Here is a 26,854-nt window from a genome sequence, read left to right as displayed (position 1 = left end):
CATTATAGAGCAAGTCTAGGGAGAGAAAAGTTCCTCTGATTTACTTATCTTACTGATACGTCTCTGGACAAGCCCTCTTTACCGACAACATACGGAGTTTTTGCAGATGAGTCTCCTAACATTCAAGGCTCCAAACTTGGGCAACATCAAAACTGCTCCTTCTTTCCACCCTTGTGATCAGAACAGGTGTGCCCTCAAATTATTTAATAAGGATAACATTCATAATATATCACCCAGAATTATATTTTCCCCAAAGTCTGAGGGAAACTAAACATCCCTAAATAGACTGGACAGGTGTTTTTTTTTTTAAATTCCATTACTGTGACATTGCCAGAACAGTTCACGTACAGTCTTACACAGTGTTTTAGATGCCAAAACATCTAAATGCTTACTAGTAGTACTCAAGCCACAACTTTCTGATTTGCCATGTTTGTTCTCCTGGTCTTACTCTAAGTGGAGAATTGTGTGCAGTAACATGTTTTCTGGTACTTTTTAGTTGAGTTTCTTAGAAAAAACAGATTTATGTAATCTGCCTGTCTGCTCCTTCAGCTTCTGAACCTGCTGACCTATCTGAGCAAAGCCAGACAGAGTAGTACATGCCTCAGAGATCTTACATTCCTACAGTTTCCTGAAAACCATTGCTGGACAAGGGAGAGGGATCTATATTACTGCCATCACTGACGGTATTATAGTGTGAATTCTATGTTGACAGCATTCAGCCATAAGTCTTCAGGGGAAACACAAAAATGGAAACCAGATCCATGTTTCTGTCACAGCATTTGAAAAGTTGGCCAGTTGGTCGTTATACAAAGGGCAGCTTACCCCATCCCTGTTGCCTATGTTTCTGATTTCCTCCTCCTGTACTTCCCCTCCTAAGTGCGTTGCACCTGCTTCTTTTGCAAAGCGGAGAACCTTGACTAAACCTTGATGTTTGCTGAATGACATATCTACATCAGAAGGGAAAGATGGGAAAAGCATGGCTTCTCTTTCATCCAGGTAACGCAAGATACTTGCTTGAGAAAAACAGTAGTTTGCGGGAGGTAAATATCATCAAAGTCAAGTGGAAATAGGATATCTGCTCAGTTCTGATGGGTATCTGGTCGGCTGGGACAAAGGAGAGCATTATGGCAAGGGACAAAGGAACCACGATTAATCTAGGGCAGGAATCGCAGGACACAAGGAACTGAAATGAGGTTATTGAGACAGTGAGTGAGACATAGGAAACTGAGAAGGAAGACACAATTAAGTTCCACTACTCAAAATATTACTTGCTCCTCTTTCTTATTCCATTGAAACAGATGGCCACATAACTATGTGTTTACACTACCCAAAGCAAGTTAAGAAAGAGTGCGAACAATGAAACTAGGGAGGAAGGTGTTGACTTTGGAGCAATCCGTAGGTCGTGTTGGAGATGGTTACATGTCCTTGGATGTCCTCTCTTCTGTGACATGTAAGCAACTTAAGCCCGGTGTGTCCCTTCTCTCTCCTACCACTTCTTTTGTTCTAGTTCTGTATTTCTGTGGCATTCACCACTTTAATACTTGGTATAGGGGAACCTCAACACTGTAATGACTTTTAAATCATGCCCACCAGGAGAAAATGGATCCCAAGTTATGCTAGCCCAAATCCAGCATAATTGCAATGACGGTCCACGGATGGATACCATTTATAGGACACTACTAGTTGGTCTCAATGCAAAGAAGGTAAGGAACAGTAGTAGTCTGAGCAATGAATACTGCTTGAACAGCTAATGCTTCTTCCTGTGCTGACTTGAAACCTGACTCAGACTTCTGCTGAGCTGCTTCCACCACGGAGCTGTAGGACAGCAGCTGCGGCAGAGGGAGCAGTGCCCCATCGCAGCTCCAGCTCGCTGCCCTGGCCAGAAGCCGCTGTCCTGGCAAAGCCCGTGTTTCCATCCTGCGACCTCCTCTCAGGGGCAGCAACCCTGGGCCACAGGGTGGAAGGTGTGCTGAGCGGCAGCTGCTGCAGGGGGTAGGGGAAATGGGTCTGCTAGTAGGTATGAAAAAGGAAGATGAGGAGAAGGAGAGGGACCTTGGGGTCCCAATTGCTGGACTCGCTCGTACAGTGAGAACGTCAACTTCTGTCCCCACAGAAAGAGTGTGGCACAGCGAGGACAGAGTAACTTGTGGATGACAACTCACATCCAGGTGAGGTTAATCCAGGAGGTGGTCATCAAAATGCCAGTTACTCAGGCAGTTCAAGTAAAGCAATCAGATGGACGACAATCTTTATCATGTCCTAGTATGTCTTAAGGGGAGGCCCAAGAACCGTACAGCCAAGTGGAGCTGCAAGTCTGAACTGAAGCTCAGACAGATGTTAGAGCAGACTGCAGAAATTCAAGAGTGTCATTTTTACCTATACCTAATTATACCTTTTTCTGAATTCTTCCTAAGGAAGAATTACCTAAAAGATATGTACGAGTCTGGAAAAAAAGAGATTAAAAAATAACACTTTTAGCACTTCTTGACACAAATCAGATGGGAAACCCTGCCTTCTGATTGGGAGTGGGTTTGGATGTTTTTTGTTTTTTTTTTTAACTTTACAGCAATTAGGATGGTAGACAAAGGGTCATGCTCCTTCTTTCAGCATTAATTTGCAACAGGGTAAGTCCAGTGAAGGTGAGAACCTGCGTGTCACTGCTGGTCCAGATGAGGGTAAATGCATTCAGCAAGTTAGTCACCGTTACAGTGAATGTTAGAACAGCTGAAATAATTTAAGCAATTTACTCATCCACTCACTCCTCCAACTGCAAGCAGTTTATACAGCAAGAACAACTTAAAAAAAAAAAAAAGACAAAAATCTACCAACTAGGCTGAGCCGCCATCCTCTCCATGTAATCCTTGGCCATGTTGATAGCCTCGATGTTTTCAGGGTAGAGCACACAGAACATCGCCAGGGCCCCGAGGTTGTTGCCGTAAATTTCATTCCACCGAGCGCTGAACTCCTTCGGGTCCCAGGGAGGAAGGTACTCCAGGGGATTCGACAGCATCGTTTGCACTGCCTCAATCAGACGAGCCGCAATGTGCTGGTGCGTGGTGGTGGCCTGGAGACGCAGAACCTCCACGTCCCCTTTGGAGAAGTAGAGCATGGGGTAGCTGTCATAGTTGGCGTTGACAAAAGGAACCATCGCGTCTGGGTCCTCCCTGGCGCCGCAGGCAAAGGCGAAGCAAACCGCGTGTATGAAAAACACACTTGGGGCTCCCCGTGTGTGAGTCCTCATTGTGGCATCAGATCTCCAAGTCTCAGTGGCAGCCAAACCATCTTTGAAATATCCTATGGCAGACGGACGTGAAAGAGAGAGAGAAAATGAATCCGTGAGACACTAAAATTCAGGATGCTCTCCAGGAAATACGATTCCATCTAGACTTAAAGAACCCCACGTATCGTCCAGGTGGCTTTCAAATCATTTCTATATGAATACTTCAGACAAAATACCTGCTGAGCAATTCATCCTAAAGAAAAAACTGTACACTTTGAAGAGACACCCTCCCTCCCACGTCTCTCCCTCTAGTAGCTGATACGAGGCGAAGGAACGCACTGCCAGCTCTTGTACTTGAGATTTCATATAATTGCAATGGTGCCTAATATGAGGCAGTGCTGACTGTACTGGCAAGCGGAGGAGGGCGGGAGGGGAGGAGGATGGGGGAGAGCCGGGGAGCTTGTGCTGGCGGCAGCCAAGCCTGCGTGCTGCCTTGGCTGATATTAGCAGCTGGAGAGGGAAGGATGAAGAATGCTGGAGGTTTGCGCCGGGGTCATTTTATACTGTGCTTGAGGCCTCCGGTTCTGACACGTCCTCGTTTTCAAGAAAAAAAAAAAAAAAAAAAAAAAAAAAGTCAGAAAGAAAAAAGAGAAAGAGAAAGCAGCAGAGCCTTAGAAAAACAGCTGAAATACCTTGCCTTTGGGGCATTTAGGGTTTTTGCATTATTATTATTATTGTTATTATTATTATTGTTATTATTATTATGGGCTCTCCATTTTGCATGTGGAGATTTACTGCCAGCTACCAAGAAGGCTGAACGTTGAATTAAAGCGTGTATTTTCCTACGTACATGACTTCTTAAAATGTGCTCAAATGGCAAATCTATGCAGAGGTTAAATGCAAGTATTTAAACATAGTAAGTTACTTCATAAAAATCACCAACTATCTAGTCTCAGATAAAACATGGCCAGGATCCCCCTGAGGAAAGCCAGCAAATTCCTAGAATTCTTCTGAGGGGAAAGGTTACAGAAAGCAGACCCAAGAGAGACAGTTTTATGTAAATAATGAACAGTAGTTTTCAATTATTAAAAGGAGAAATAGACAGAAGGAAAGAAAACCTAAACACAAATATGAACTTTTTTTTTCCATGGAAAACCTGTTGCATAGGATTCAGTCATAAAACTTGTAAGAAGCTGAAGTACAAAGCAACCTTTTATTTCTCCCCACAGCTCCCTACCTATAGATGCCAAAATTTTCTAGCAGAAGCTTAGGCTGCTAAAACCTTATTTAGAGACCCACATCCTGATTCAACAATGTCATTAATATGTGCATAGATAATGAGACAACCTTGATAGGCTGGGTCCCTCCATGACTACTGGGTACACAGACCCTCTAGGTGCTTGTGTTCAGCTCCTAAAATTAATTTGGGAGCAAGCATCTTTGGCCAAGTACATCTTTTCTTATGCATTCCTGCCTAGGGTAAAAATAATACTGCACCCTGTAACTGCCTACATTTATATATTACAGTGCGTAACATAATTGCTTTAACAGACCGTAATGGAAGATGACATTTTCATGGTATTTTAATGCATTTTGCAAGTAAGTTTTGCCCTTTTTTTGGATGTAAACCAATCATTACAGGACACATTACGCAGATCACAGGGTGGTTTATTTGGTAATACTTTTGCTATATGTACATAGTCTCTCACCACATACACACATACAAAGAAACATGCACCGTAGTTTATCCAAACATACTCAAGTCTACTCGTATTCTCATCTATAAATAAGGAAACCATACAACAGTATATTTTGAAAGGAAGGAGGTAAAAAACCAGCCAAACCAGTACATTATGTTTAAAACATGATGTAATTTTTTTTAACTGTTGAAAAGAACTGCTTTTTCATTTTTGAAAAAAAAACCTCATGTTTTTTTTTAAAGCCTCTATGATCCTTTAGAACTGGGGCAGAGGAAAGAACCTAAAAAAAAAATCTGAAAAAAAAGCAAAAAATGCCTGTATCTTATTCTGTGATGATCACACATTGGAAGAAGTTTCCTGACTTACGCAATCAGAAAAAAATCCCAGCTAGCAATAAGGACTTCATGCATTCTTTTCCTTGGTTTGATTTCTGTAAGTGCTTCTGCACATCGATGAGAATTAAGCACATACATATATTTAGGGATGGTTTTAAGAGTTCCCTAAATTAGGGTCTTTCTGACCAGAGATTAGGGAATATACAGTAAGGTTTCCCAGAACTCCTTCTTTGTAAATCTGGACACACATTTCCCAGCATTTCACCATCATCAAACACCTCCAGCGTTGTCTAAAATTCATAGCCCGTCTTTTAAGAATTCAATAACCCCCCTCATTTTCTCCCCTCATGCATGTGTGCATTTAATAGAGAAGGTAAACCCTTTGGTTTTTACCTTGTACATGAGAAGCAACCACCATACCACATTGTTCAGACTAACAACAGTGTAACTGGAAAACCGATCATAGGTTTTTTCATGGGTATATTCATAGGCAGCATATTCAGAGTCAAGATCTGGAAGAAAGTCAATAGGCGGCGACAAAAGCAGGACTACAAAGTCATTTATTCTTGGTTAAATCACACCGACACCCTTCCTATGATATGAAGACAATAACCCACGGCAGCCACGATTCAGTGAGGCCGGTGAGCCCTGCCCCGTAACTTTGCGGGGCTCAGCCTGGTGTGACTGGTGGATGGGAGGAGGCAGGTAGAAAGCAGTCCACCTTCCTTTCCACGCAAACCTCTGCGGAGGCACCAGCCACAACCACGTGGAGACCATCGCCCACGCGAGACCCCAGGATGGCACGGCTGTGGCTCAAACGGCGCTACAGAGAGCGAGGAGGGAGGCAGACGTTCCACGTTTTCTCATCTGTGATGTCCTTACAAGCAGGGCCGGCAAAAGTAATAACGAAAACAATCGCAAAGCTCCAAACAGAATAAACCTGTGGATTTGCAATAAAAACTATCACCCAGACGGTGAGGATATACAAACTGGCTGGTTCTGGATACGGCCGTGACGAACCGCCCCTGCAGGGATTTCAAACGGCGGAACTGCCTTCAGCCACGCGCACCACCAAGCACTCCAGTGACGAGGACCAGACCGGAGCACGCGCGTCGCTGCCTTACCGACTCGTCCAGGCAACCCTGCACGGCTAGTGGGCGCGATCGCCGCTCCTCATCGCAGGAGCCGTTTAGAAACTACACTGATTGGTAAGATATATACGAAACCACCTCAAAAATTATCAGGCGGTTGCAAAAGAACCAAAGCACCTTCTGAAGGGGAACGTGACCAAACCCAGTAACATTTAGGGACTACGTAGAATTCATTACAATGGTATAAACGTACCTGGGGGGGGGACGGGACCACCAAGCCAAAAACACTGAAGCAGAACGCATATTCAACTGTGTTGAACTCTATAATTTGAGGTTTCCTTAGTTAACTTACATGCACGCTGAAAGCTAAAGAAACACATAGCACTGTTCAAAGCCACACATATGAACCTTGATTATCTGCATAGCTTAGGTGAAGCCAGACGTGCACAGGTAACTGGCCGCATAAGATCCAACTTACCAGTTGTGAGTGGACCTGCTACAAGTTTGTCTGATACACAGGGCTCAAAAGAATAGAAGTTTGGGCCTTCTGATAGCTTAAATTGCACTCACAATACCATTTTTTTTAAAGTTAAAAGAATTTCTTACTCTCGTATTACACTACATCATTACCAGCCACATCTTCCAAGAAAAACTTTACCAAGCAACTCAACCTTTTCTGAAAATGAGGGGGTTTTATTCAGTTTGGAAACCACGACCTGATAAAGTATTAAAAATTAAAAGGAGAGTGAAGGATGCTTGCCCATGGAAGAAAATGCTAATATACAAAGTGTTTTGAAAGGGTTGTCGCTTAGTCCTAGACCAAAAGAGCATTTGCCATGATTTCCACTCCATTGCCAGCAGAAACAAACAGTAAAGAACATCAATTATTCTAGAAAAAACAGACTAAATCTTAACTATTTCAGTTCTCCCCATCTGCATCAATGAGTAGATGTTCAACTGCAGCAAAAAAAAGATTGTAAAGCTCATGCCAGTACCTGAACTGATCATTGGCTTATACAAATAAGTTCGCCAAATAAACTTGGCTTGATATATTATTTAAAGGAAAAGAGAGGCCCTGTTTACTCCTGCCACTTGTGCCCAGAAGGGCCGCTCCGGCAGAGCCAGCCGAGGAGTGGGAGAGGGGGCGAGGGAAGGACAGCACTGTTAGCACCATCAGCTGGCACAGCTATCCTTGATGCAATCTGACCTTCTTGTGGATCATTACAGAAATAAAAACATGTCAAGAATCGTGGCTTTCTGCAGTATCCGTTCTGAAGGGCCACTATGCTTTGCGGATGCTTTTTGCTGGGACAACACTTGCGTCACTTCTTAAAAAGCAGAAATTGCAGGGGTGCCCGCTAGCGTCTCCAACACTAGTCCACGACTCGCCTCCGACACGGGTACCTCAACATTTACCGGAACAGAAAGGTGGGGTTTCTGGTGCCTAAAACTTCCACGAACTGGAAGCATTGCAACACCACAGATTACTCAGGTTTCTGAATGAAGGAGCTCCCCAGAGCCAAGACATGAACAAGTCAGACCTGCCCGCTCGGTCACACGTGGGCCCTCAGCCACCTCTCTGTGGGACCCACCGAGGTCGTGGGCCCTCCTCCACTTCACTGCATGACCCACTGCAAGTCATAGGCCTTCCTCTACCTCCTCTGCTCCCCAGATTTTACAAATTTCGTCTTCTTTTGGGCAGCTCCTATTTTCCACAAAGGCTACAGTTCTCATTATTGCTGCCTGAATTACCCCCACAAGTGTTTGGGTAAGAATTGCGTTCAAATATTTAATGGAAAATCTGTTCCACCATACTGACAAAAAGCAAATCTTCAGGTTCAGCCTGCAAACTTTTACCTTAGACGATGACCTCTGGATCAGCAAGGACTTAACTTTCATAAGTTTTTTGCATCACTTCTTGACAAAATACTGAAAGTGAAAGCAAACTTCTTCCACTCAATTTTTTGTGATGCTTGTAATTGCAATGCTCAATTTCATGTTGAATAACAGCGTCACTATACTTTTGTCACAACTTAAGTTACATGATAAGATCACCTTGTTAAGCCATTCAAAAGTACTAGTACTAAATCGACAGTAAGTAATTTTAGCACCCAATGCTAAAACAGGTAAGAGAGTCATAGATATTTTAAAAAGAAATGGTCAACCACCTGCAACAGCTGCTGCCATACCAGTATCATGAAACCAATAGGTAACGTTGCAAGGAGATGTGCGTGGGATGTTGTCCCATTAAATGGAGATGGGTGTGCATCTTTTTGTACCGATGCTGACAGCAGCTAAAATATAACTGCTTGCCACAAGGAGTGCTAGGTTAGATCACAGTGGAGAAAAGCAAACTTCTGTAGGAACTCTTTTTTTGGCACTTTGTCCAAATACCTCAAGTAATTAGTAGATCTTTTCGCACACATTGCAATTGCCTTTGTTGCTGATAAGAGAAACGGCATCTATAAAACTGAATTCATCAGTTGGAAATGGTAGCGGTTTAAAATCACAACACTTACATCAACTGGAGAGCTATTTTGTCCAACAATGTCAGTTCTACCACTGATCTAAATATTTTGCAAACATATTTAAAAATAGGAGAGCAATTAAGTCCTCTAACTGAATCCAATAACATTTAAGTACTAAAAAATGCAGGGTAAGTCCACGAAAACAGAGAGGTGAAGGGGTCAACAGAGACTAATTCCCATATATATTGCCATTTGGTTCCTACCGACTCACAGAAACATATCCGATAGAGCAAAATTAGGCGGCAGACGGAGTGGGACCAAGAAAACTATAAACTTATCTTTGTACTATAACAATCACAATAAATCTACTGACCAAGGTCCGAAGCTGTATAGTTCCCACATCAGCAAGTAGTACTGCTGAGTCCCTCTCAAAGCTGCGGGCTGGACACCGGTGCAGGAAACTCCCATGTCCCAGCGTAAGAGCAATCGGGAGTCCTTCCTCCATCCCCCTTTTGGTCAGTGAGATAAAACCAGTGACCATCTGTCTCTCCAATAAAAATGCTGGAAAGGTGTAAAATCACTGCTTACAACTTGAAAAATACCTATTACGACCTTAACCACCAGGGGACATTACTTCGTTTCTTCCTCTGATTTTTTCACTATGAGAAATATGCTATGTCACAATTATATAATGTCAAAGGTATTTAAAAGCTTAAATACTGAAATCCCAAATATAATTCAGAATCAAATCTACAATAAATAAAGTATAGCTCAGGTACCCACGTGTTAGTATTGCACTTGTTCTGAAGTGATCTGAAATACCTTGAAAGAAGTTTTGTATCAACTTAAATGCCTGAATTACAGCTGTGCTATGAAAATCATAAAGGCAACCAGAAACAAGCAGTTCCTATAGGAATTATCAGTATATGACATCATGTCAGCAGTCAAGATTTAAACTTGTGTCTGTCCTTTGATCTACGCACAAAATTCAATGGATCTATTTAGAGCAGTACACAGCCGTGTGAGACCATCATCCTGGGAGAACGGAGGGTTGCACTCATTCTCCACCATGCTACAGATACAACAGCAACTGCAAAGTACTTTTATAAGTTTATAGTAGGATGTGTAAGGTATCTGCGATGGAAGTTTCACCTGTTTATTCCTTTCATTTAAAAGCTTATTTGTCTATTTTACCACTGTGTATATAAATTAACAGGGCACACATGTGTGCACACTGAACGCATAACCTTCTCTGCCTCAAGCAAAAACAAGATTTAAATTGTCTGCATGCCCAAACCATAATCTGGGAATTTGGAATTTTCTTCTATTTTACAATTTATCCTACTGTATATGCTTTGTCAGTAATTTTTTGGTTGCTCTAGCATTACTATTCCTAACCTTTACTGGGATCTTTTATTCCATACTTCACTGTATAGAAAGAGTAAGAAAGTCATTTTGATATCCAGAATCCTGAAGGCGATCATTCCCAACCAGTACAGACATGCCTGTTAAGGCATCCACGTTCAGTGAATGAAAGCTTAGTCACTTTTACCATCAAAGGCATAAAACTATAAGCTACCACAGAAAGATTTCCTTTTGAGCACCAGCATTTTATCCTGAGCTAAAGTACTTTTAAAAGGCCATTTCCATAATTAAAAATATAGTCATTTTTTGCAGAACTCTTTTCACAGACGCTAACACTGATGGAAGACAGTTTGAGAATTTTCATATAGGCCAAAAGGACATATTAACTACGTTTGTCCGCCCCATTAACGTCCCAGAAGTCAATCGAACCACTCATCCATCTATTATATCGTTACAGCACGCAGAGCACTTTTGGGGCCTGGGACCCTGACGGTAACAGACACCGCAGAAACACAATTTGGGTGGTGAAAACGGTATTCATTTGGCGGCTGCCAAGTAGTAACGCATCTCCCCGGCCCACGCACGTAGACCCCTTGAGGGGTTCCGTAAGGCTGTGAACCCGTCGGTGCGGGTGTCAGAAACCACGCTCGGGGCTCCCCCCGGGGGGCTGCGCCTCGCGGGGGCGAAGGAGGAGATCGTCCGAGGCAGCCACGAGCGTGGGCTCCGCGTGGATCGAGCGGTCCCACCACGGTGCGCAGGGAGAGCCAGAAAACCTTTGGAGGGCAATTGCAACGCCCAGGAGGCGCAAATACAGGACAGAAAAACCCAATCATACGTGCAAAAGAGGAAAGCCAATTTTACTGCTGTCGAAACTGAATTCCTCCTTGTGCCTAATCCAGCCCGCTCAGACTGCCGCACGCCATGCAGCTTCCCTCACTTTTTAGGAGGCCGATTACAGCACCAGAAACTTCTGATGCTGAGACTAGTGTTTCCATTTCTGACTTTAATTTCTATCCTCTTTTCCAACTAGTACTTCTCTGTTAGCCTTGACCTTTACTCTTCCAAATACTTTAAATGTTTTAAGTCCCCTGGCTACTTGTTCTCCTCTACTACGTATAATTAACAGTTTTCATCCTTCCTGCCTTTTGTTTTAATTGTCCTTCATTCAGTTGCCTCTGAGATGTTGGAAATGAATGAAGTGTTTCTGCTGGAGTTTTACAAAACCAGTCCTCACTCCGTGTATATCTATATCTACCTACAGACTCTAGTAGCTGAAGATACCAAATAAATATTTTTATTTGTAAAGCATTTCCACAGTACGTCATATTAATAGACAGGAATTCTAAAACACATCACATCCTTCAGTTGCTATGGGATCAAACCCCATTTTAACTATGTTTCCATATCCTGTTTATGACTCGGCCTTGCATACAAAACTATATTAAGATTTTATTTATTATTTATGATAAAGTATTGTGACAGCGTATAGAAGCACCAGCAAAGTGTTTCCAAAGGCACCTATGCTAGTCAATTTACGAACGTAAAAAGACTGCAATCTAAGCAATTTAAATCAACACTTGCCTTTATATTATCTACATATAATCTTATGATGTGTGTATGCAGACCCCAAATGTGTATTCACATAGAAGAACTACTCTTTAGTTTGCTATGGGATAGCAGCCTCTGTGTTTGTAGACCTAAATTGCACCACCCTACCTGGTAGTTACATCTCTCTGCAGATCAATATGCTGTTTATTATTATTGGTACAATTCTGTTGTTAGCTCTGCTGCTTTCATCTGTTATTTCATTATCTATGGTGTCTCAATATATATATCTAGATATAGCATATAGTACCTCTCTCTTTCCCTATAGATAGATGTACCCAGATGCAGCTGATTTTTTCAAGGTACAAACTTGGAGAGACAATCAAATGTATTGTCCTGTAGTTCCTTCAGGGTTATTACTGTCCTCACTGCTGCCCAGAATACCTTTGAGAAAAGCAGGATACCCTTAATAAAAAGTGACAGTTACATTTTCAGGGACAGAAGCCTCAACTGCAGATGGAGTTAAAAGGCTACATTACTCCTGCACAATTTAGCTACTCACAGTTGGCACGAGCAATCTGTGTGAGTAGGTGTCAACACAACCATTAAATTAGAGGTTAATTTTGAAATTTAGAATCATGTAATCTCATTTCTGACTTGAGTTGTGCAGGCATGGCTCTCGCAGCAGAGCTGAAACCTGACAGATCATTTTGGCAAGAGGTATGATGCACCATGGTTGCAAGGGTATGATTAAAAGGCTTTAAAATGATGTGATATCCAAAGAAATACTTTCAAACAACTTTTGAAAATAATTTAACAACTCTAGGCAGCCATATGATTAGAACACTTAAGAGGGCATACCAGGTTCATATAAAATATTCAGTATTTTTAATATTTCTGATTAAAAACCCCCAAACCAAACAAAATAAGAACATAGACCAGGACAACTGTGGTGAAAGAACTCTTATGTTAAAATTACGTTTATCTGGTACTGAGATGCGATACCTGCCCGAGTCAAGTGAGCAGGGTCCCTACAATCCAGCGCCTGCTCTGAACAACGCTATTGCCGATTCCTACCGTATACTCTGTGAGTCTAAGCAAGGGGAAAAACAGAAAGACAGACCAAACAAAGGTAATTTCAGACCGTGTACATAATGGCCGCATTGTGCCCGGGCTTTCACACCTGACCATGTCCCAAGAGCGGATGAAAGCTGATGTCAGCAGCTGATGGGAGAAACCATTTCCAGCGCTCTGTCCTTCACGTGATTCCCAACACGTCCAGACCCTTTCGGTCAGCTCTCCGCTACCAACACTTCACTTCTCCTAAACTTCTACTGACAAAGCATTCATGAGAAAGGTCCCAGGTGACATCAGCTAAATTTCCTTTTTCCTAGCAGGCTTTAATCCCCTCCTCTGCTCCGTTCCCATCCTGAGCAGGTAACCGAGTCCAGCCAAAGTGCAGCGCACAAGGGTTTGGGGTTTTTGCTAATGCAGCTCTGTCTCACCTCATCATATCCCAGCTGGGCTTAGCTGGGCTAACAGACATCGGTACAAAGGTTACCCATCTGAACAGAAGAGTAGCTCAAAGGGAAGTCTTTCTGCCAAATAGTGAGTCTATTTATAAATACGTGGCTACAGTCCCGAACACAAACTGGCACCATGGTTTAACAGCTTTAGGGGACTACACTACTGTAACTATGTTCTTTTATCTACCCCAGCTGAATGGAGACAGCAAAGAAGGTGTAAGCAGCCAGGACAAACTTGCTGCTGAGATACCATATTTACCAATTAAATAGAACTTGCTAAGCAAAAGTCATATTCTCTTTCACTCGCCAGACACTTGGATTACCAAGTCTAAACCAGGAAACAATGGTTACGGAAAGTTGTTTGTTTCTTTATTTTTTTAATCCCTTCAGAAAAAAAAAACCCAACAAAAAACCAACAGGGAAGACGGGCTTTATTTCTTGCAAAATGTCCAGGAACAATAGCAGTAGTAACTAAATTTCTTTCTGCTCATTGCTAGAGTATGTTGTGGGTGCCAGATGTGCAAGTTTCCACACACAAGCCTAAGAATGTGACTCAGTTTTAGCTAAATGCAATCACTTCTGAGAGAAGGGACACTTCGGTTTTTACAGACTCATTTACAGCCTCATTTAACCCTATTTCTCACTGCTCAGACTGCTGGGTACTGATGGATGTGACCATTTCTCCACCAGCATATAAACTCACTATGTTCATTCACAAGCCAACAGCTGCCTGGTGATGGGAATTACTTTCTATCACCACTGATCTAGGCTTTATTTGAATTCAGTTTTGAAAAGGCTTATGTGCTTGCTGTCATTGTACCAGAGGAAAAGAAATGGTACACACAGACCTCATGAGCACAGTGTTTCTAAAGGCTCATGCCTTTAGAAAGTACCAAAACTGAGATAGCACTCCAAAACTAGCTTCCAGCTACTCCGTTTTACTTATAACTGTTTGCAACCTATGAAAATCACATCTAACATTCAGCCAGGTAATTAAACACATTTTCCTTTCCATTGTGGTGCGGACAATTACTAAATATCTAGTTACAATAACTAATACACACTGTAAAAAACCCGACCTCGCTTAGGCAACCAGAATCTATCAACTTTTCCCATAGGCAATCAATTTGTTCAGGTCATGTATTTCTTTCTTTGCAACCCATATCCTCTATAACCGAAGAACAGGTTTTAGAAGAGATTGTATGTGAATACGCAGTGGAAAACCAGCACCAAGTGTCTTCTGAGGTCAGTCTCCACAGTAGAGGTTACAGATATGTTCATAAACTATTCTCATCTCTTGTTCTTGTATTAAGTAACACCACTCAGTTTTTTTCATGCCAATTCAAAATTATGCAAAGTACCACAATGCTTCAAACAAAACAACAAAAGGAAGCTCTCATTTTGAATAACAAGAGAAGAAAATGACATTTTCTTAAAGTACCAGTAATTCTGTCCCAGTAAAATACGCTGTTATTAGTGTATTTTGGTTTCATGCCCTAGTGAAGTTTACAGATAGTAAAGAAAATCCCAGTGCAGAACTGCTACTTTGTTGACTTCCACTAAAAACTGAGCTAATTTAGGTCACTGAAGAAACACATATAAGCAATGACACATAGTAAAAGAACTCATGGTTGAAATAATATTTAGCGCTTCTGTAGAAAAATGCACCCAAGGATCTCCAAGTAGTTATGAAACAAATTAATTAATTAAACTTCTCAACACCCCTGTGAAGCAAGCAGGCACATTTATCTGTTTTATGAGGAAGGAAGCAGAGCCATGGAGAGGTGGAGTGACTTGCCCGAGGCTACCCAGCAAGAGTCTTTCAAAGTAATAAACAGCATCTGAATTATTGATTCCCACTGCTGCCCTTCAGCTGAATTGTTCCTTTTTTGAAATACTGCAATGAGTTATAATGATTGTTGGCATGATAAACATAATGTGGCAATATTTAGCCGAGATTTTCTTTGTCTTTGTTTAGACTACATTAAAACTTTAGTGTTATTTAAATTGCAATTGATCTTCTTAGGGTGACCAAAAATCTCCAACTAGTTGAGCAATACTTCCTGTATTTCATTCACAACTGTATCTATTTCTTATATCGCCATCGCTTACGTCCAAAAAGGAAGCCACTCCAGCTTGAAAACGCAGGAAAATATCGCAGCCTTTATATTGTTTCAAGAGGGAATGACAGAAAAGCAGAGAGAATGGCTACTTTCATTCATACCAAACCGAATTTTAAGAGCTGGCACGAGACGCAGCAAGCGACGCTGCATCGCTTTCATGCAATGCGAGCTAAAGGAATCGCGACTTGCCGTCCTGGGGCTGAGGAGACCCGAGCTTCCCGAGCTAACGGCTGCGGTCCCAGGTCACTTTTCCAACAACAACAACAACAACAAAAAAATAAAAAAGGAAAAGCGGCAGGAAGTTGCACGGGGGCAAACGGCTCTTTTCCTGCCTCTCGGCTTCCCTGGGTGCCAGACAAGGATGCTGCCGCTTACCTTTCACAGGCGCATGTTTGGGGGCTTTGACTCGTTAGCGAAAGGCTCGGCGGCTCCTGCGGTAACGGTGCTGCGGGAGAGCGGAGAGCTGTTACACACGGCGCCCCGAGGTAACGCTTTCAGCGGAAAAAGCCGTGTCTCCCGCCACGCACCTCCCTCCCACGGACCCGCGGGGGCCCCCCCCCTCACCTCCGGAAGGCTGCGGCTGTCCGAGCGGGGGTGCCCCGACCCGCCGGGGACAGCGCGGAGGGGCCGGTACCCGGCGGCTGCTCCCCGCGGGACGCCCCCGGCCACCACCCCGCGCCCACCCCCCCCCCCCCCCCCCCGGACCGGCTCGACCCGGCCGCCGCTCCCCGGGCTCTGCCCGCCGCTACCTGGTCCGACCTCCTCCTTCCCAAATCCGCCGGTAACCGGCGCCCCCCAGCCCCGCCCGGGCGGAGGGGAGCGCCCGGGGCCCGCCCGCGGCCGTCAGCCGCCCCGGGGCCCGCCGCGGGCAGGCGGGGCCGGGGGCGGCCGCCCGGCGGAGCGGAGGGTAAAGGACGGGACGGGACGGGACGGGCGCGGAGGGGAGCGGAGCGCTGCCCAGCACCGCACCGCACGGGCACTCACCGCCGGCGGCCCCTGCCTGGGCTCGGCGCGGACCCGCCGCTCGGCAGCCAGAAAGTTTCTCCTCCGCAGCCCCGGGGGACGGAGCGGGGGGGGGGGGGCGTTTTTCAACTCAGGAAGAAAGTGACTCCCCCCCGCTCCCGCTCCACCTCCCGCCTCCCCGCCCTCCGCCCTCCTTCCTTACCTCTCCCCGGTCCTCCTCCTCCTCCTCTTCCTCCTCCTCCCCCCCCCCCACGCCAGCCCCGGCCCCGCCGGCCCCTCACGCCATGGCGGCGGCGGCGGCGGGCAGCCCCGCGGCACCGCTCCGCCCGCCGGGGGAAGCGCACGGCCGGGCGCGGAGCGGCGGGGCGGCCCGCCCGGCCCTCACGGCCCCGCCGCCGGGCACACGGGCCCCGCAGCCTGCCGGGGCGGCCCGCAGCCCTCGCCTAGTTCTGCGTGTGCTCATTTGTTTTGTTTATTCCTGGCGAACACGCGGCCTTTTCTCCCCCGGCTCGTACTTCGCGGAAATACCCTCGTTCTCCCCGTCGAGCGGGAGGACTCGTTTCTCTGCCGGGAACGCGTTGGCCCCGGCAGCGGCGTGTCGGCGGTTTGGCTCTCCGCACCTGGAACGTGTGGCAGCGGCACCACGGCTGGGGCAAGGGGGGGCTGCGGAGGTTAAAGCATCCCGGGTGACCCGTTCGCATGCAATACCCACCTCTAGTGCTGCCGCCGTGCTGCTGGAGAGTAACAGGACCTCCCGTGCAAAAGTTCCCTCAAGCCAGCAAAGAAACAAAAAGCCAATTTGTCAAGCCTGCTCTTTTAAGTATGGTGTGACTACTTACATAAATGTTTCCCATGTAAAACAAAAACGTGAAACGCCGTGACCGTTCAGGCAATCCCCCTGAGAGTTTTTGCAGCCACTCAACTGAAGATACTTAGGAAAGTAATATGAAAGAGGATAAAATAAATGATCCTTTGGAGCAGTTCTCTTTGCTTTCTCAGTCACTATAACCAAGAAAATGTATGAAGTGAAGAATTCCAATTCTTTGTTGGGTTCCAAAAGCTGAGCACGTTTTGTCATCTTCAGCCTACTCTACTGAAATGAAAATAAAAATAAAAACACGTGATAGATCACGATGGTGTCCAGCTACCTGAAGTTTACATTTCACAAAGCTCATTCTTCATTTTAGTAATGTATTTGCTGATGTTACTGAATCAACCAGTGGGCTCTAAGTGCTCAGCTCCCTGGCCTTAAAATGTAAAAGCTGTGTTTTCTGAGGATGGTTTTAAACAGGCTCTTTGTGGTTTACAGTGTGATTTCCTGCTGTTCTATCAAGATTAATAAACTTGTGGAAACTAGACAAAACTAGAAACTATACATTTCCTTTCACCCCTTGTATTTCCCAGCGATACCTTATTGACAGTCTCAGCATAATGAATAGGGATCCACAAGCTGCTGCTGCGAACTCCGAGAGCAATGCCAGAGCCTGGAATGAAGCCTTGCTTTTTTACCAGTAACGACATGCCTAAAAGCACTAAGTGCTTCAGTTTCAGTCATGCAAACAGTAGATTAATCATTAGAAGATATGTTTCTAAATGCCTATTTGAATGGTATTATGCTATACTGCATTGATAGCAGAGATGTAAAATATCAATGCTGTGACACGAATGAGCACGAGAAGAGCTACAGACTCCCCCAGTCAGACCAGATGTGGCTAACAGAACAATTCTACTGGAGTTATTTCTAAAATCATCAGGATGCCTAAAGTGAAGAGAAGGGAGGTGTTTAAGTACTAGTCACATGTCTGCATCATTAGGTATTTAAACATATTAAGTATCTGACTCTAAGTTAAATGGAATTAGCCCTTACAGTTCTGAACAGCATAATGCCCGAACGGCTTTTGAAATCCTGACCGTAGTCTGTGCTTGTATCTCTCTATATTGTAGAGAAACTGCACTCTGCTGCCTTGTCATGACTGAGTACCTGGGCAAAGCACGCTGTGGCTCCCCTATAGCATATACCTATAGCATATCCCCTATAGCAACACCTGGGTTTCTGCCTCATAGAAGATGAGCTAGGCTGTGCTTGGATCTTGCTCTGGTGTGCAGTTAGACTGTGGTGGAGATACATACACAGAGTGGAGAGCCACAAATCCTCTCTGCCTCATGTCCTTTTGTGTAAAATGGGGCTTATTTTACTTCCCAATAACTCATGGGTGCTTGTCAGGCTAAATAAATAAAATACAATTTACAGGATGATTCAGAGATATCTGAGAGAGGCAAGACCTGTCCATTCTAGATTAAACTCAGCATTGCCACTAATAATTTTGAAATGAGAATGACCCCAGGTTTAGTAAGCATTGTGTATCAAAAGACTGAAAAAATTAGCCTAAGTATGAGAAGATTGGAGGAAGATGTGATAACAGCCTTCAGCTACGCAAAAGCTGCTGAAAAGAAGATAATAATCTCTTATCCCCATCCTCTGAGAACAGCGTGTGAGTTGCAGTAAGAGAAACGTAGGCTGAATGGGAAAAAAAGAAAGTATCTGTAAGGGTAAATAAAGCAGGAGTGAACGGCATCTCTGTCCCTGGAGGCTTTTTAAGTTGAAGTTGGACATATATTTGACAAGAACAGTTCAGGTCTAGAAAGGCTGATGGATCTTGCCTTAGAGGAAGGGGTGGACCAAATGACCTGTCAAAGTCCTTTCCAGTCCTGTTTTGTATGATTATGTTCAAAACGCTACCTGCACAGGCAAGACTATGGCTCTTCTTTGATCTTCCTCTGCCCTTCACTTCTTCAGCAATGGGTATAACCTCCCTTGCTAAGATTGAGTTTCTCTCAGTGGTTTGCTAGGCTTACTGCACGCCAGTGAATTTGTTGCTGATGACGGCAAGAAGAAAAAAATTAAACAATAAAACAATGTCAATCTGGAGCAGAAATTGTTGGTGGGATCCATCTAACCTCTGAACATCTCATGCACTTTTGTTCTATACTTGGCCGATAACTACCTGTGATCTAGTCATGTTAGACTCTCTCTATAACCACAGAGAAAAATAAGTACTTTCAGGGCAGAATTCATCTGACCTGTTTTAGACGTCTTCTTTAGGACGTGACAAATCATGTCCCCAAGCTACCTATTCTTGCCACCAACCATAAAGTTGGTTTAAATGACTGACTCAGTAACATACCATCATACAATTTCCACTCCCTTGGTGCTTCTGTCCCTGAAATCTCCCACTCCCTTTTTGCTCCCAAGTATCAGAACCCCAGTTTATATGTTCCTTTCTTCTTTTTTATTGGAAAGGTCCCACTGAGATTAATAATTTTTGTAGCTGTCATTCCCTTCGATTACATCATGCAACACAGAAACATACAGCAAACTGACCTTTCAGGTGGCATTGCTCCAGAATGGATTTAGGAGAGGAGCTCAATTTACCTTTTGGAGCTGAAGACCATTGACTTGGCCAGGTTGTGCAGAGCATGTTCCATGGAAATTATTTGAAAACTGTTCAGGTCAGAAACTGTTCTACTCATACGTCACATGCTCTTTATTTTTTCTTGGCCTTTATGGCAAGCCACATTACCAGGAACATGAAATGTCTGGTCTCTGTGTGACTGAGCCAAATGTATGTGGGAAATGTTGCCCTTTTCCGACAATGGCAATTTTTTTAGGTCACACACATAGAAGTCACTGTCTTAGACACCAAAGTATACAGTGCACGCCTTGAAAATGCCCGCCGCATCAGAGACACTGTGAGCAGCCAGCTCTTGGTTACGAAGTATTGATAATATCTATCTTCCCCCCCCCACCTTTACGGTAAATGATGATTGAGAAGCGAAAGCTTCCAAGAAGGCCCCGTGGTTATCTGGTTTTCAGGGTAGGGAAATGCACTTTATTTTCTTGCTGCATTGACGAGCTGGCTCATGAGGACATGAAGAGGGAGCAAGCCCCCACTGCTGTGCTTGGGCAGTGGGAAAGGAAGGCAGCAGGGCTGCATGAAGCCTGTGATGTAGGGCTCACCCTTTCTGGAGGAGGCACCAAGCGTCTGCTGATGCTTCACACATTTTAAAGACTTTGGTTCTCATTTAGTCATGAAAATGAGGGGGGATGGTTCCTTCCTCTTTCTTTGTGACTGAAGATGCCAGCCTAAAGAGGGGAGCTGTATGTCATTCAGTTTGTCCCACATACACAGCCTTGGCCGTTCTTTTCTTTCTTCCTGCTAAGCCTATGCAACAGCATTTTTTTTCTTCTTTTATTTTTCCTCTGTGTGTTTTTATTATTTTTTTTTAAAGTACCTCCCTATCACCAAAGTCCTATTCTCTGTGTGATCTGTTTGGTCTCTAATTGCCATGTAAGAGGCACTTCTACTTTTGTCATGATGTGACAAAACTTTTCAAATGAAAAGAGAGAAAAATACAAAATTCTCTGGATTCTTTCACTAATTCTCCACAACAATTGATTTTCTTATGACTGTAACCCTTGTGATCTCTTTGTCTTTTGTGTCCAGCTGTGATGATTTCTGATCTTAGCACTGCGAGCTGAAATCTTTAGGACAAGAGCGTTAGGCCAGTCTCTTCTTGGAGCTGAACTGCAGGACTGCAAATCTGGATACTTGCATAATGCTCACCCTGCCCTCCTCGGTCTGGGCTGCTCTGCCCAGCTCTTCCCCTTGGACTTTATTAGTGCCATATGAAGGCAGCTCTAATTTTCAAAAGTTGTCCCAATTCCAGCCTCATATGGGGGAATGTTGGCTATCTCCTCTTTTCCAGGCAGGGTGTGGACCAGACAGTGTCCTAACTTGGTTGTTGTTCCGACTACGTCCTTCGAGTTTATGAGAATGTTGCATGATTCATACCATTTACTACTCAGGGATTTGGGGCTCTGGCTCACTGTGCAGGCAATAGGCAGAAACAGTCGCAGCTCCAAAACTAGGTAATGAAAAGGAGTGGCCTGAAATCAGTCCTGAGAATCAGAAACAGTTGGAAATCTTGTCTAAGCTCGTTAGGGTACCTTTCTGGCTGGGGCACACATTCAGTGTGGTGCAAAGCAATTTCTTTCGAAGATCTAGCCAGTTCTTTCCTATGGGTCTGTCAGGTGCCAGGTACATTTATGGGACTGGAAGGATGTGTTAGTGCAACAAATGCTTCTGCCTCCCTTTGTCTGCTTCCATATCTAAGGACTGGAAATGCTTCTCTCTTCCCCACAGACACAGCGTTTTACTCTTCTGCATTGTGGTAGCCAAAGTATCAGCTGGGTAGCTGGAAGGGGAAAGCACTAGACCTGTTTCCTAAACAGCTCTTCTTTGTATGTAAATGGAACATCTTTCTCTGCTTTACATTTCCTTTCTTCCCCTCTTTCTTGCTCTCACCATGTGTTCAGCCGGGTTTAGCCCGAGGCCAGCAGACAGAAAGTCAGATGAGAAAGAATTCCTGCAGATTTCTTAGTGAATGGGAAGCTGCAGCATCAATAACCTCAGCAAGGAGAGGTAGAACAGTGGTGAGTGGAGACAGAATCATGGTCCATATTCATGTCAGGAAGACAGCAGACATAAAGCAGGTTGTATTGCGTTTATATGGCAAGGTTTTGGTAGTGGGGAGGCTACAGGGGTGGCTTCTGTGAGAAGCTGCTGGAAGCTTCCCCCATGTCCGACAGAGCCAATGCCAGCCGGCTCCGAGACGGACCCGCCGCTGGCCAAGGCTGAGCCCATCAGTGATGGTGGTAGTGCCTCTGGGAGAACAGATCTCAGAAGGGAAAAAAAGAGTTGCTGCAGCACAGAAACTGCAGCCAGAGAGAGGAGTGAGAACATGTGAGAGCACCAGCCCTGCAGACCCCCAGGTCGGTGCAGAAGGAGGGGAGGAGGTGCTCCAGGCGCCGGAGCAGAGATTCCCCTGCAGCCCGTGGGGAAGACCACGGTGAGGCAGGCTGTCCCCCTGCAGCCCAGGGAGGTCCACGGGGGAGCAGATCTCCACCTGCAGCCCGGGGAGGACCCCACGCCGGAGCAGGGGGATGCCTGAAGGAGGCTGTGACCCCGTGGGAAGCCCTCGCTGGAGCAGGCTCCTGGCAGGACCTGTGGCCCCATGGAGAGAGGAGCCCACGCTGGAGCAGGTTTTCTGGCAGGACTTGTGACCCCGTGGGGGACCCACGCTGGAGCAGTCTGTGCCTGGAGGACTGCAGCCTGTGCAAGGGACCCACGCTGGAGCAGTTCATGAAGACCCATGTTGGAGAAGTTCATGGAGGACTGTCTCCCGTGGGAGGGACCCCACGCTGGAGCAGGGGAAGAGTGAGGAGTCCTCCCCCTGAGGAGGAAGGAGCAGCAGAGACAACGTGTGATGAACTGACCCCAACCCCATTCCCCGTCCCCCTGTGCCGCTTGGGGGTAAGAGGGAGAGAATCCGGGAGTGAAGCTGTGCCCGGGAAGAAGGGAGGGGTGGGGGGAAGGTGTTTTAAGATTTGGGTTTATTTCTCATTACCCTACTCCGGTTGATTGGCAATAAATTAAGTTAATTTTCCCTAAGTCGAGTCTGTTTTGCCCGTGATGGTGATTGGTTGAGTGATCTCTCTCTGTCCTTATCTCCACCCATGAGCCCTTTGTTATATTTTTCTCTCCCCTGTCCAGCTGGGGAGAGGAGTCATAGAGCAGCTTTGGTGGGCACCTGTCATCCAGCCAGGGTCAACCCACCACACAGGTACTTAGGTACTTATTGTGAAACACCAAAAAAGACCTGGATCCAATAAAAAATTATGCATATCAACTGATCTCTGCCTTTCAACAGCAGAATCCATTACGATAGCAGTAGGACAGTATCATTTTTATTGCCTTTTATTACTGTAGACACCAAGTGGGTTTAGGTTTAGCTCCTTCTGGCAGCTGTCATGTTGCCTAACTGGCCTGCTCCTTCTTTAGCACTTACCCTTTCTTTTCTCTGATGCTGACTGGAACAGGTTGGAGTCGGGGGACACCCAGCAGCATGTGGCTTTTCATTCAGCTGAATTGGTTGTTACTTTATGTACTCAAATGTGTGACCTTTCTCAGAATCTCAACTTCTTTCCTTCCAAATTTCTGCAATGTTATAAACTGAGCAGTATCCCCTGGGGAGCACAAACCATTAATGCTCATACTGAAAGAAACCTTCTAAAGACGGACTTTATCAGTGCTCCCTTAGAGCCTATTGCCACAATCTCCCTCTCTGGATGCCAGATATGTTGCAATAATGTTTTCCATTTGTAACACACTGTTTTCAGTGAATGGCATTTGTAAGGCTTGAATCCACCTATTTTATGGAGTCACTTGATATGTGGAACGCCAAGCAGACAACTAAACAACTGCTGGAATTCATGAAAATATTTACAAGTGGCTTACTTATCCCCGCCCCCAATTCTTGTGTTTCATACTCCTGTGTCTCTTCTTCCTTACAATAGAGATGTGTAAATGAAAAAGGTACATCTTAGAAACTGTATTTGAACTTGCTGACTCTCCATTTCTCTTTGTAACAATCTCGCTCTGATTTGCTGCATCCTAGTTGCAGCCAAGACTCAAAGGTGGGATATTAGATCAAACACAAACACAGGCATGAAAAATTAATTTCCACTTAAAGATAATACTTACCTATGCAGCACTAGACGATACCATAGTGATCAGTTCTGCACACTTGATTCTGAAGCAATGGTGCTCACCAACTGGTTGCTCTTGTCGTGGTCGTATATACTCCCTAAAGACAGCTCTGTCTCTGCTCTTAGTTTTAGGGGCTTCATGAGGTTGCACTAGTCTGCATCAATAATTGGTTATTGTGTGTATTTTTCTGGGGCTTTTGGGGCTCTGCTGTTGAGTATTTCAGGGGCCCTGTAAGCGCCTCGTGATCGTTCCCTCATACGCACATCCATATTTGTGAGTCACTGGCGGTGCACTCCACACAGCAATGGTTTCTAAATGTGTACACATATAGGTACACATACATAGAAATACTTTTACAGCTACTTTTAATAATATCTATCTAATAATGGTCATATTAATGGTTGTTAAATCTATTTTCTTAAAGTCATGTAATTGTCTTCAGGTTACAACATTTTTTTTTTTTTTCTAATTTTGTGTATGGCTTAATATCAGTAATGTATCAGGTACGTCCAAGTCCAGTGCAATAACAGGAGAAAGGTTAGAGGAAAGAGGAAAACCCCACACAATAGATATATTTTGGAAATTATTTACTGTAATATATGTAAACTCTGTTCCCTGATACCCTCTAGCCATCTACTGCCCTGTTGAGCTATTAATGTCAGCTCATGCTGACCCTCAGCCTTATCCTCCTTGAGCTTCATCTATACTCCATTTTCCATCACCTGTCTACTACTGATGTAGAGATTTCCCTGCGTACTGTCTAAGAGTGCTTAGTTTATTTAATTGACCTAAAACCCCACACCTCCTATGAAATGCCGATAATCCCCTCGTTCCCTTAGTCTCTGGGTTCCCATGTCATGGGACCCTAGCCCTTAATTGCTGCCTGTTCGTGTATATATATGTATGTATGGGCACTCATGCCCTTTTTTCTGGGCAGCTTTGAGGGAGAGAACAGAGATAGAAGTTCACTGCTGCTATCTGTCTCCAACACCGCTGCAGCTCTTGAACAGCAGCCCTCCAGTAGATATCTTTGAGCCCTTTTGTCAGTATAAGATAAAGGATTTTTTTATCTCTCAATTTCATAATTCTAATTTCATGTTTCTTTTCACAAAATTCACAATGGGATCTTCTTTCTCTGGTTTCATATAATTTGCAGGCTGCTCAGCACCTGGGAGTATCCATTTAAATTCTCAGTGTGGGCTGATGTCTCTGGGGGATGATGTAGCAAGAAAACTGCAATTCTCAGATATTATTTTGAGATAAGGCAAGAAAAGAGTTGCTATATCCTGTACTTTTATTCCTCAGAGATGGTGGAGGCTTTAAAAATTAATCTTTTAAATGTAAATTTATTAGGCACATGGAGTCACAATTGTCAGAGTTGCTTTAGTGTTGTGACAGAACAAGGTCTATTGAAAGTGAATGGACTTGTTTTCCTAAAAATATACCCTGAAAATACTACTTGCATAAATTTTGGACAAGAACATCTATTTTTTTTCCTCTTGTATACAGTGCAAGTTAGTTTATGATTTTCTTCACTCTTAAAAGGAACATAAGTTCTTCAACCTTGTAAGAGGAAATGAAACTGAGTGTTTTAAGTGTTTGTGCTCAACATTTAGTAGTCAATGGAAAATAGAAATACCTTTCTGGCTGGCAGAATCTGCTTTGCCTGGGCCGTGGGAGCTGCAGTGGGTGCTGTGCAGACTGCTATTCCTTTTGTGCTGCTGCCATTTTGTGTCTTGCACCCTCTAACTTGCAAAAGGGGCTGGAAGCCATAACGTTTTGAAGCGGCTGCGATAGTTTCTCATCCCCGTGCAAGTACTTAAAAAGTTGCTATGACCATGTGTGAGAGAACTACGTATGCGCTCCGGCAGCGTGAGTGGGAAGCATGAGGGATTTTTAGCACAGTTCTGATTAAATCAGTTTTACTGCAGCAGGGGCAGAAGTTAGACGCGGCGCTTCAGATGTTTGCCCTTCTGTGAACTGTGACATCTGGTCAGCTGCAAAACCTCTGCAGTCTTGCCCTGCTTGCCAGAGAACTGCTGTGGGTACCCACCTCGCACTGGAAAGATTTCCCTTACACCTTTGTCCTATATTCAAGAAAGCAATCGGTCATGCTGGCCGCAGTACTAGTCCATTGACCTGTAGATAGGAATATCCAGTTCGCCCTGTAAAGATGCTGGCAAGCTTTTCGAGCTGGAAATCTCCCAGTCTGTTTAACTTCCTGGATTCCATCTTATTTTGGCCCTAATCCAGGCTCTGTTTTCAAGTTAAGCATTTCTATTTTTAATGCTTAAGGAAAAGCAGGATTTGTTTCTTGCACCGAAAGCATTCAGAAGAAAACCTCTGTTTTTTAATATTTTTTTTTCTCTCCTGTGAGTCACCAAGGGCGTTTGATGTTCCACTTATTCAGAATGGCAGAAAACAAAATTATAGGCAACTGGATTTATAATGGGGTTGAGCCTTTCCCCTGGGGGGTTCTGGATCGGCTACGTGCCTGCTGGAAGGGCTGTTTCATGGGCAGTTGTTAACAATAGATGTCTGCGGCTACTCCATTATAGTCATTATACCATTATAGCTGGCACTCTCTGCAGAGATAAGGTTCCTGTATCTTAGCTACATGCTTTCCCTCCTAAATCTGATGCCATGCTTCAGCTGAAACAGTATCTGCCTCCAAGCATCTGTACGGAAAGAAGCATATTTTGTTTTAAAAGTCAGGAGCTCAAATGTACCAGAAAACTTGCTCCCTCCAAGACGCTGAGGGGCAGCAGGCTGCCCCATGCCATGCCCCCTTGCCAGGGAAGTCACAAGCAACATCTTCCTACCAGATCCCTCGCTGTAGCATGAGACTTTTACCTTTTTGCACAGAAGTGACTTTATTTCTAAACCTGGCTTGCTCAGAAACTGTACT

At 44.5% G+C, this 26,854-nt stretch overlaps 1 protein-coding gene across 7 annotated transcripts in view; it reads right to left on the bottom strand.

The window, feature by feature from the left end:
• Window positions 1–16,467, bottom strand: part of DSE (dermatan sulfate epimerase) — a 37,987-nt gene extending 21,520 nt beyond the window's left edge. The window contains exons 1-3 of one of the 7 annotated variants that reach the window (XM_030002999.2): window positions 16,358–16,467; window positions 15,749–15,818; window positions 2,826–3,294 (exon numbers count right to left, since the gene is read on the bottom strand). In XM_030002999.2, the coding sequence (XP_029858859.1) occupies window positions 2,826–3,241 (416 nt within the window). In that variant the 5' untranslated portion in view covers window positions 3,242–3,294; window positions 15,749–15,818; window positions 16,358–16,467. The other 6 variants (XM_030003008.2, XM_030003017.2, XM_041118813.1 and 3 more) reach the window with 6 other exon arrangements.
• Window positions 16,468–26,854: the final 10,387 nt, after the last annotated feature.

The sequence above is a fragment of the Aquila chrysaetos genome, chromosome 2 (assembly GCF_900496995.4).
Source record: "Aquila chrysaetos chrysaetos chromosome 2, bAquChr1.4, whole genome shotgun sequence".
NCBI lineage: Eukaryota > Metazoa > Chordata > Aves > Accipitriformes > Accipitridae > Aquila > Aquila chrysaetos.
The sequence above is the reverse complement of the archived record's forward strand: the minus strand, read 5'-3'. Positions and strand labels throughout refer to the sequence as shown.